General features: G+C 40.6%; 2 protein-coding genes across 2 annotated transcripts; one reads left to right on the forward strand and one right to left on the reverse strand.

The window, feature by feature from the left end:
- Positions 1 to 3,451: 3,451 nt before the first annotated feature.
- On the reverse strand, positions 3,452 to 6,456 carry LOC135490824 (protein rolling stone-like). Its single transcript, XM_064776365.1, has 3 exons — positions 6,438 to 6,456; positions 5,761 to 5,863; positions 3,452 to 4,941 (listed from the first exon to the last, which is right to left on the reverse strand). The coding sequence occupies exons 2-3, from the start codon at positions 5,836 to 5,838 to the stop codon at positions 4,132 to 4,134; spliced, it is 888 nt and encodes a 295-aa protein (XP_064632435.1). The 5' UTR covers positions 5,839 to 5,863; positions 6,438 to 6,456; the 3' UTR covers positions 3,452 to 4,131.
- A 1,485-nt stretch (positions 6,457 to 7,941) lies between these two features.
- LOC135490890 (transmembrane reductase CYB561D2-like) lies at positions 7,942 to 10,422 on the forward strand. Its single transcript, XM_064776462.1, has 3 exons — positions 7,942 to 8,132; positions 8,603 to 8,640; positions 9,072 to 10,422. The coding sequence occupies exons 1-3, from the start codon at positions 7,976 to 7,978 to the stop codon at positions 9,582 to 9,584; spliced, it is 708 nt and encodes a 235-aa protein (XP_064632532.1). The 5' UTR covers positions 7,942 to 7,975; the 3' UTR covers positions 9,585 to 10,422.
- The last annotated feature ends 893 nt before the right edge of the window (positions 10,423 to 11,315 follow it).

Raw genomic sequence — 11,315 nt, forward strand, 5'->3', positions numbered from 1 at the left:
GTTAAATAAAAGTCGCTCTAGTTCCCGGATTATATATCGGTATATCGATAATGATTATCATCTTTCGTGACAAAATAAAAAGGAGGAGGGCCGTTCGCTGCTTAAAATACATACGGCAGATTCCGCTATAAAGCCGTTTGCCGCCCGAGTTTACAGGCTATTTTCGCCGCAACGGCAAACCGCGGCGGTTACCCGTTGTATAGTGGAATCAGCCTGGCTGGCTATTGAATTACTGCTTGCATGGGAAGGTATAGGCAGGTACCTAAGAAAGCTGAGAAAATTACCAATATTTAATAAGGTGGAAAGTTGCCGAAATTGGGAAGAAGGTATAACTTACCGTCACTTTTAGTTAAAGCAGGTCCACATGCAATGACTGCCGATTATACGACTCGGGTGAATATATAGGCCTACGCCAGTTATCTCCGTTGATTTCATTGGAGAAAAGCCTCTTTGGCCATTTTCCAATCAAGATGCTTCTTTACTTTTGTCTTCTTCCTGAATCGGCAGTGGCAATCTCAAATTTTGCCGGCATGTTGCTCCGCACCACTCCCAAATCACATCTTTCATCTTCTAGTCTCCTAACTGACCAAATTTGAGACAAAGGCACCGAGTCAATGAATCAATTGATGATTGGCCATACGATTAGCGGTCGTTGCCGCGCTTTTAGATCTTGATAACTAACAATTGTTCTTTATCACGAACGGATATTATTTCTCTCAAAATCTGCGAAAGAACTGACTTAGGTCTATAACGTTTAGAAACTTGGACAATTACTTAATATTATATATGCAACAGTAGGTTATCTTATTTTTGTATCACCAACAACTTTCTAAACAAAAGATGTTTCCCACAAATCATCTAACTATATTGTGCTGCTTTTGATTGGATCGTGTCTCCAAAATAATTGTTTTCTGTTCCATTCATCTGGAATAATTTTCAATAAGACAACCTGTTTCCAAGATCTCTCTTGTTGATAGAAAGTTGTTAAAATCTGACGCTGCGTATTCGAACAATCAGCAATCATGCAACTTTTCAGCTTTTGTCAAATTCATGAAACAGCCGGGTCCCGTTTGCGTCGTATAAAGCAGAAATATATATACATAAAATATATATATATGCGTATATATCTATATATATATTCATGTATTCAATTGATGGCCAGATAAGAGAATTTGAACTGCGTAGTAATGGCTTCCTAAAAACCAAAAAGCAATACGGGACAAAGCATTTGAATTGAACGTTTATCCAAATTGTTGATGGAGGCGCGTATCTGGCATCTAGAAAATGAATATAAGATGGACATGATAATTTTCTTATCAAAACTATTGAACAGAAATCAGACCATCCTGACTAAATATGGATGGGTTGTAACTAACTGTAGATTTGATTTGATATCATGTTATTGCAAATGTGGCCGGGGAAGGGGTGGTGACATCGAGGAGAGGACATTTGCCCCTCTGCCCCTCCCCCTCCAGCTACGCCTTTGATTTATATAAATCTGGGAATACTCAGACTCGCGGCTATTTTAGTCAGTAATCCAATATGTATTGTGAAATGGGAAAATGCTACAAAACGCCGATGGTGGATGGTTGCCTCTGTCACAACGTGTCATCAAAATAGAGGACCCTCTGACAAGCTTCCCTCTGGAGATAACCCGCCGGTCACAATAATTATGTCCTAACGCAACCGACCTCCCTTTACAGCCAGGGAACACCTCTTAGCTATCAGTGTCAATATTTACAAGCAATGCCTTCGCGGGTAACTTTTATGGATATCCGTTTGGATGAGGGGTCAGTCATGGACTCCACACTAAATTCACGACAGCATATGCAGTAATCACATAGTGCACTATTAATGAAGTTTGTTTATTTCTTATGATATGATATGATATGAAATTAACTTTTATATAGCGCCTTTCCCACTGCATACAATGTTCAAAAGCGCTCATCACACTCCAAAATGTTCTTGGAATAGGACAGTTTTCAAGTTCTTTTTGAAAGTGTTCGAGTCAATTTCTTTCCTCAAGTCATGAGCTAGCGCGTTCCACATTCGAGGGGCATGCACTGAGAATACCCTTGCCCCAAATGTTACTAGCCTGAATGGACGCTCAATGAGAAGATGCCGTGTCTCAGAACGGAGTGATCGGGTGGTAGTGTACGGGCAAATGAGTTCGTTGATGTAGAGAGGCGCCAGGCCGTTCACATGATTCACATTATAAGTGGCATCAAGTAAGGATTAAATCTATACTTTGCGTCATCCATTAGATGCCTTATAACCTCCATATGAATTGTTATTGACACATATTTGCGAGTTGCAGTTGCCATCCATTGGACGCAGATGCATGCTTATAACTTATGTCCATGGTCTGGGGTTTCTCTCGTCTCCCACAGGTTATCTCAGCTCGTGCCGTGCTGTGCTATCTCCTCGCTTAACGGGCATGATTATTAAAATTGGTTTTTGGTGTTCTTTGTATATGTAATTGTGAATTTGCCTGCTGTGGGGCAATATGCCATCATATTATGCCCTCTCAAGACTCCGGGCCTGAGCATGTGTAACGTGTTTGATGTTCCTCATACCTAGTCTTTTTTCGAACAATACAATAGACAACTAGCGAGTCAATGGGTGATATGAATAAAGACTAGCAAATAATGCTTTTATCTGAATCTCCATGTACATTTACACTAGGCCTTCCTGTACAAAACCGGAATAAAAGCATTTACTAGTCTTTATTCATATCACCCAATGACTTTTTCTTGCTTGTATTCCCTAAACAAAGAGAGAAAGCAGCAACATTTGCCCCCCCCCCCTCGCCCTCCACACACACACCCACACACACACAAACGACAGATCCCATGGACCTCTGATTTACTACTCTTAAGCATGGACGTTATCCTCGAGATAAGCTGAATACTGCTCCCCTCGCACTCGTAACATATAATTAAGCTCGGTCACAAATTCAAAACAGAATGTTTTGAATGCAAAACATACATGGACATGTGGGACGAGATTTGGCGAGTGTATTCCGACTGAAAATCTTGTTTTTTACCGTTCTTTCTCCCCCAGCAATTGAGCTTATTGGCAAAGGGACTCCAACTTTGGCCAGAGGTTGAGTCCACACAGGCTACTCATGCTTCTTACCTGGTGCATGGGGTCTTAAACCTGCCTGGCATCGACACCAGATACAAGGAACCTCGGTTTTAGCTCTCATTCAAAAGACTGTGAAGAGCCAGAAATTTTAGTTCCTTGAAAGCCACCTCGGTTCAGCCAGAAATACAATCCTGGGTTTTCCCTTTTGCTGGCAGTGTTGAGGCTCCTTGCTCAGCTGTTGAACTGGTGGGTTGTTCCTATGGACTCTATAAATTGACTACTATGTAGAGTGTGGCGTACATAGCAAATCTAAAACAGGCAAATAGTAGAACTGGCATTCAAAACAACTGATATCAAGTATAACTTTTACATTTATAAATATTTGTTATATTTTATTCAAAAATGGCATAATAAAAGTGTGCACACTAATACTTTGAGACTTACAGAAGTAAGTCAGCATCAAAAGTGAGAAATTTAACCAAGCAAGGTACTGATAAACAATTATTGGTATTAGAAAAGTTACAAAACAGGGATACTGCAATACAAATGTCTATTAAAGATGCAATTGCAATCACAACTATGCACATGTGGTTTACCAGGAAATTATTGTTGCTGTGAAAGTAAATACACGTAAACCAAAATGACCGAGTCAAAAGTCCAAGCTATGGAGTCGACTAGTTCTTCTTCTGTGTTCTCACTCATGGATGAATGTCTGAGGAGTTTTCGTCTTTCTACAGACCTCTATCCCAGGCTGTTATAGAGCCATATCGTAATAATTTAGTGAGCACACAAGCGCCGCCAAGATCTATACTGCTTGTATGTATTCTACCCCTGTGGGACCATGTGGTCCAGGGTCTGGAGGTGTGTCTGTCTCATGGAGTTTGATTGTCTGCCTTTACTCTGGCAGGTTTGAATATGATGTGCTTCTTTATACATGTGGGCCAGAGGATAAAGGTGAGACACACTAGTTAATAATTTTGTCTCATTTCATCATAAACAAGTTAGGCAGTACAATGAACAACATCCAGTGCATTATTCACAGCATCATCGCTGCCTGTAAATGGCTCTAAAGATACAGACACGGAGTCTGTACAATCCATACAAAAAGAGTTGAAAAAGTGGTAGACCTACAAAAGCTATTACAACGATTACAATTGCCGTAATGCCTGGGTGATTCCAGTCTAAAACTTTTGGATAAATAACCCTGCTGTTATCATATGCCCAAAAAATCAAACTGAATACAACATAGGCAAACCCGTATACCATCGGATAGATGAAGTGCATAAGCCGTATAGGAATGGCACAAATAAACATTTCCAAAAGTATGACAATACTGTTTACTGCATGCAGGTTAAAGTCTATGATGAATCCGATATCTGCTGAGGCTTTGCTCATCTGAGGGTACAAGGCACCCCAGTATACAATTGAGACAAGAATTGCTGCTACTGCGGACACATTGAGGAGAATCCAGCTCATTTTCATGTACCATGGGAGAGACTGTGGCTGCCTGATTAACACCTCCTCATCCTCTGCTTCTGTGCTTGTCATGTTTGGCGTAAAGTCATCATAATCCCTATCAGTCATGTCAGACTCCTCGATTTCTAAGACATGTTCACGGCGGCAGCAATGGTTACCCTGCTCTGCTGTGTGGATGCATGCCACAACGAGTGCGACTAAAAGATGTGCGGATAAGACAAAATAGGACCAATTTGTGAGGTAGACAGGCCAGGCGTACAAGTTGAAACTTTGTCCTTGTACCTCCTTGAAGCTAGCGGCGACATACATCAACCATCCTACAATGTAGCCGGCAACGATGAATCGATAAGTGATGAAGAAGATGGGAGGCCAATACCACTGAAAAGAATCAGAAGAAATTATATTGGATTTGAATATTTTTTGTTCTAAAGAAGCTCAATATTAGACCTGTTTGCCGACGAAAACCAACATTTTCATGCACAAACAGGGCTGCGAAAACAAGGGGTTTACAGTATTGTCGATGAGGAATATGTGCCAGTCACTACTATAAAGGTAGGCATACCAAGATAGTAAGCCAAGAAAGAGTGGACATTAAGGGCAGGCTGTAAAAACAAGGGGTCTATACTATCATAGATGTCAGCTTCCACTTAATCAGGTTTACTAGAGTAATAGAGACAAAAAGAGAGGTTTTGTGGACATTTAGGGCGAGGTGAAAGGAAGGCAGGGGTTTACAGAATTATAGATAGGTAAACCATGATAGTAAACACATGGTGGAGAGGTTTTCATGGGTCTAAGCAGGTCTACAGAATTATAGATAGGTAAACCACGATAGTAAACATATGGTGGAGGTTTTCATCGATCTAAACAGGAGGTCTACAGAATTATAGATAGGTAAATCACGATAGTTAACACATGGTGGAGAGGTTTTCATCGGTCTAAACAGGAGATCTACAGAATTATAGCTAGGTAAACCACGATAGTAAACACATGGTGGAGAGGTTTTCATCGGTCTAAACAGGTCTACAGAATTATAGATAGGTAAACCACGATAGTAAACACATGGTGGAGAGGTTTTCATGGGCATACAGGTCTAAACAGGAGGTCTACAGAATTATAGATGAGGAAAAAGAGTCAGCCGTCACCTAGGTAGGTATATCACAGTAGTAGAGACATGAAAGAGAACGAAAATTATTTTACCTGAGAAGAGAAGAACACATCCTTCCTAAAATGTGTCAGGCCAAAATTTCGCCAACGGAATTCCTCCCTTAATGGCATTATGATCCCCAGATAAACCTTGTGTCTGAAAATGAGGAGAAACTTTTTTTTTAAAAGGACACTATCAATAAACCTTCTATCGAGCTAGATAGATGACGATACTTTCTACTTATTACAATGTAACACGAATGAGATCTAGGTCGAGTGGTTGGGTTACAAAATCAGCTGAATTCGAGATCATCTGACAGGAAATATACGTAAGTTTTAAAATATTATTGTGTCATCTTTAAAATTACTCTAGGCCCAATTGTGACTAGAATGTTGGCCCAATTTATTAAATGAGCAAAGAAAATTTTATTATCGCATTTGCACACACTTGACCATCAGGCACCAACACTTTGAGTAGAACTAGATAACCTTATGCATTATGATTTATAGCGAAAATACTTTTCAGCCCTTTTCACAGGCAACTGACAGACTGAACGTTTACCATGAGCACGACATAAAAGTTGTTACTCACTGATAGATAATGCTCGTTCATACTACAGCGACTGTTGGACTGCGTCACATTTTTCACGATAAAACACTTAGACAGTGGGAAAACCATGCAAATAACTGTACCACAATGTCCACATGGCACGTAATTACGAACGCTGTACCCCTTTAAACTTGATGCTCCTCAGTTCAGCAGGATCGGATCGAGTATGAATGCTAACAATGCGAACGCCATCTGTTTGGTAGACCAATATAGGCCTACTTCTTCCCAAAAACCCGGAAGTAAATGTCTACAGGCCTATGTCATGTGTGTTATGAATTCTAATGACGTAATGTCAGAGAGGCTACTGGAGCTATGGAGACGACGAGGTTATTGGTTAAAAGGGGATGGACGCAGGGGCAGGATCTTTCGAGCAATGCTACAGCGTACCGGATCGAGGCTATATTTACTATATGAATGTAGTATTCATCTGGCTCAATAAACTGCTTTGAACTTTATAATGGGCCACATGCAATCTTGACACTAGAGGCGCTGATGTCGTTCCTAAACAACGGCTCTGGCACTGCTGAATTGCCACCATCTTGAAAAGCAGTACCGCGCATGTGGAAATGTAAAGAATCTTTACAATTGCAAAGAGGCTATCGCATCACCACTACGCCCGAGAACACGATGACTGCACTACGCTGCATTGATAGTTTGCAATAAATTCACGTAAAAACACACCAGGACATCACGGGTTTTATTTACAAAGATCATATTTTGTTATTTATTTATAAAATAAGCCATTTTATGAAAGAAGGTGGCACTTACTAGGCCTGGATAAGACTTTAGAGTTTGAAGTGGTGGTGACGCAGTGTTGAAAACACCTGAATCTCAGGATGCCGATATCCAAGATGGCGGAATTTTACCAATTCCAGTGTCTGAAATTGAATTTTAATTTCGGCACTGTGCGAGTTTGGGGCCACATGATCTAGTAGGGGTCATTGCGCACGCGTATGCTGTGAAGGGACGTCTGTACGGATTGGGGATTATCTCATACAGCATACTTGACTGCATAGCAAATTGTATTGTGTTTTTTTAAAACTTTTTCTTTATTTTTTACCATCAGAACCCATCCTCTATCTTTCATATGCCATACCAACATGTATCTTCTTAATAAATCTTATTTATCTTAGTGTGTTGGAATCTAATAGATGCTGAAGCATCGGTGAGGCAGTTCCCTTGACAATTCCCTTTTATTTCTTTGCGCCAACCATCTAAAGGGTACGTCTGGATTAGACTCCAGAAGCAGTCCATTTCATCATCCTGATCGTTCTTTGGGTGAAAGGATGAGGCAGCCAGTCCATTGCGTCCGGAGTGTAGTCTGGATGGGGCTCTGGACATATGGTACGATCGACAGACAAAACACTATTAGATGATTTGGCCGGCACAAAGAAATAATGAAATACTTAGTGTTCGCATTATGGACGCTTAGCATCTAATAAATAAACTCGCATCACAAATATAACAGAATTACTTGAAAACATAACATATGGACGATATAAAAGAATTATATGAAATACATAAAAAAATGTGTAACGATATTGTTACAATCACACGGAACCCCGCACGCAACCACAGTACATCTTGAGACGGACCCCAATCCGTACATACATCCGTTCATAGCATACGCGTGCGCAATGACCCCTAGATCCTTCCCTGATGGACAAGGAAGTCGAGATAAACGAAAAACCAGGTGACAACTCGAACTTGTCAACTGAGAACATTTCCAAGATTTCACGAGCATTTGGTATGGTGTCACATTTTATTTGCGCCCTCTTCACGGGGTTCGTAGTATACACTGCCTGGCCTGGATCCAGTAAGTATAGTGACCATAAAAACCCAATAGGCCTACTCCAATCCAATCCAAGGCAAGGCAAGGGTTTGCTTACAATACACGTGTACAGTACAGACATTGACAGAGTCGGAGAGTGCAGAGGTACAATGCAGTACAACAAAAAGCACACCGATGCACACAAAACTCCCTTATTTGGAGGAATTCAGTAACCTGAGTTTGTTTGAGTGATGAAAACATGTTTTTAACCATATGCCTATAAACAGTTCAAATTTATCTGTTTTAGACTCTGAATTAGTAGGAAAATGATCACAAAAAGTGTAGGTACTAGGTTACACCACTCGTGACCTTTCTCAACTTTTTGTGAATTTTTCTTTTTTACATCACGTCTAAGATGGATAATTTAGAACTGTTGATGACTGATGTGATCTTTTGGATCCATAAACAATTCGCCTGTGAATATTAATGTCTCATCTAAATGTTTGTGATTCCAGGTCTATTCTCATGGCATCCTACCCTGATGACAATTGCAGTGAGTATGAGTAAAATCAGTCAGCAGGTCAACTCGAGCTGACAGGCTGGGTATTTAGCCAGCTGAGCTCATCCACAGTTTTTGATACTACATTCAGAACATCGATTGTATTGGTCGTTCATTAGGAAAAGCTGCAAATGTAATGGTGGCAGCACCTTCTGACTTTGAGTTTTGACTTGGAATATAGAAATGGTCAACCTCCTGATTTAGTGACTGGTTTTACTGTAGAGTGTTGGAAATTCATCCCAAGTAGTTAGAGTATTGTGATGTATTACACATTTTGAAATAAATCGACTTGAGAATTTCTAGTAATAAGGTATATTAATGTCTTTAAAGAATTTCATTCAGGCAATTTTGTCATATCATCATTTTGGTGTCAAATCAGATAGACTGTTCATAAATTTCCATGAAATTCCTTCCTTCTTTTTCAGTTTGCTCTCCTTGTGGCTGAAGCATTGTTTATGTTTTCACCAGAAAGTTCCCTGGCGTTAAAATCACCTCGAAGTGACAAGATCAAATATCATTGGATTCTTCACACATTGGCACTCGTTTTTGGTTCCTTGGGATTCTTTGCCATTTTTTACAACAAAGTTCTCAACGACAAGTTACACTTCCAATCATGGCATGGAAGAATTGGACTGATAACAATTGTTTACTTTTCATCACAGTGTCTTGCTGGCTCAACACTACTCTATCCAAATTTTATGAAATTCATTCGTCTTGCTGATAAGAAATTATACCATGCTACTTCAGGGACAGTGTTGTTTGCATTGTTAAATTTAAGTTTAGTTTTGGGGATGTGTTCAAGCTGGTTTACCACGCAGGTTACTGGAACAGCTTGGTATGCATGCATCCTCTGTCCACTGTTGACCACTCTTATGGTGACCATCCAGGTATCCAATGCTTATATTCGGACCAAGAAGGTTAGTCGCCCTAAAAATTAAATACAGTATATCAGTTAAGTCTATGCTTATTTTGATGGTGCCATTACCACAATTATTCATCAAACTTTAAAAAGTGCCGAAATGTTGGTAAAAAGATCCAGCAAGTAATTGTTGTGGCAGCAGTCCAACGGAGATAATGACTGCTGAATGTTAATGACCTGTTTTGTGCCCTCGCCAGGATACGGCGGAATTGTGTCTTCAGAAAATCCCATATGATGTCGTATATAATGTCGTTTTGAAAGTGCATCGTCCATCTTAAAGCATATCAATTTTCTGTGTCTGGGTGCATGTCTGGGTACGGGTACATGTAGGCCCTTTGTATTCGTCTTCAGTCATACAAAGTAGTTGAGACAGAGCACTGGTATTCATTATCACTATCAATATTATTCTTGCATGTTTATCTGTCTCTCTGCTGTAAGTATTATGCAAATAGTTTTGTATTTTCTGTGTTCTAATTTTATACATTGTTATGATACGTCAGTACCACAGCTAGAGAGTCTGGTGGCCTTGGCTTGTGTGTCATCTGCTGGGGGGATTTACATGAACTCCAGGATATAGATTGCGATGTCCTGTATGGTGGTTAGGGAGGTTGAAGCCGTGCCCTATGATATCGTGGCGACATTTTAGAGACGCTGTAAAAGTGGCCTTGAAAGCATTCTAGTAAGGAACATTTTGTTCCGCCGACACACTATTTGTGACATTGTCCGCATTGAATGCCATGCCGATCTACCGTCATTGTGCGTATAATATCCATCCTTCAAAGGAGGAGACTTTAGGATTGACATTCACTGTCCGCATGATTGAATGCAATAAATCACATTGTTACTCTCACAACAAACTTTAGTTTTGGTGTTGTATTTCTTCCCTGTAGTCTTGCTTATTATGCGGCCCATCCTGTCCAGAAGTGGGCAGTGTCAACTGTCTACAGGTTTTTGGGGAGAGAGATGACTGTGCCAGCGTGGAGGGGAATTAGTGGTAGTGCTGTACACTGATCCTAGTTTGGCTCGGACTAGGATGTCGCACCGCCGGCCAATTGCAATTCGAAACCCGTATGTTTTTAGGTCTTCTAAAGCTGTGTATGCACAGTATGATGGGTGTCTCATACATATCCCTCAGATGACCACAGTCGCTTGAGTTTACATTGAATGGTTTATCACCAGTATGAATCTATATCCCCACTTGAGTTCACATTGAATTGTTTATCACCAATATGAATCCATATCTAATCACTCAGATGATCACATTCACACCCCCCCCCCCCCCCCCCCCCCCCAGGACCCTGGGGCCGTCCCTTTTTAAGAAAATATAAAACCTAACATGCAACACTGGAACTAAACCAGAGTGCCCACGTGCGTATGAAGTCGTATTTCCCGCGTAAGAACAACTAATGGTAGCGTCACCTATTAGAGAACTCTGACATCCCTTGATGTGTACATCGACGGTGTGACATATCGCCAACGGAGTCATCCTATTTTGCGTCCAGTGGCGACCAGTGGCGTCCAACGCGAAATAATGGGGTGTATATCGTTAAAAATGTTTTCAAGCTCCTAAAACACTTTCAATAAACAAGATTTAGAAGTTTGGTGGAGTTTGCAAACCTACTTTTTGAATAATCATCACCAGAAAACGATCTTAGTATGCGTCCAGCGAAAGTACTGGACGGGTAGGTGTAAACTGTGGACGAAAGTGTGGACAGCGGCCCTCTAAGTTTGGCGGGCTGGCATTTCTTTG

The sequence above is a fragment of the Lineus longissimus genome, chromosome 7, assembly GCF_910592395.1.
Source record: "Lineus longissimus chromosome 7, tnLinLong1.2, whole genome shotgun sequence".
NCBI lineage: Eukaryota > Metazoa > Nemertea > Pilidiophora > Heteronemertea > Lineidae > Lineus > Lineus longissimus.

What these genes read in the sequence shown, in the direction of transcription:
- LOC135490824 (XM_064776365.1), bottom strand. Translation starts at nt 5,838, where the DNA reads ATGCCATTAAGGGAGGAATTCCGTTGGCGAAATTTTGGCCTGACACAT. An exon ending in ATGTGTTCTTCTCTTCTCAG is followed by an intron (nt 4,942 to 5,760) that starts GTAAAATAATTT and finishes GATTCTTTTCAG; the next exon opens with TGGTATTGGCCTCCCATCTT.
- LOC135490890 (XM_064776462.1), top strand. Translation starts at nt 7,976, where the DNA reads ATGGACAAGGAAGTCGAGATAAACGAAAAACCAGGTGACAACTCGAAC. An exon ending in CACTGCCTGGCCTGGATCCA is followed by an intron (nt 8,133 to 8,602) that starts GTAAGTATAGTG and finishes TTGTGATTCCAG; the next exon opens with GTCTATTCTCATGGCATCCT. An exon ending in CTACCCTGATGACAATTGCA is followed by an intron (nt 8,641 to 9,071) that starts GTGAGTATGAGT and finishes CTTCTTTTTCAG; the next exon opens with TTTGCTCTCCTTGTGGCTGA.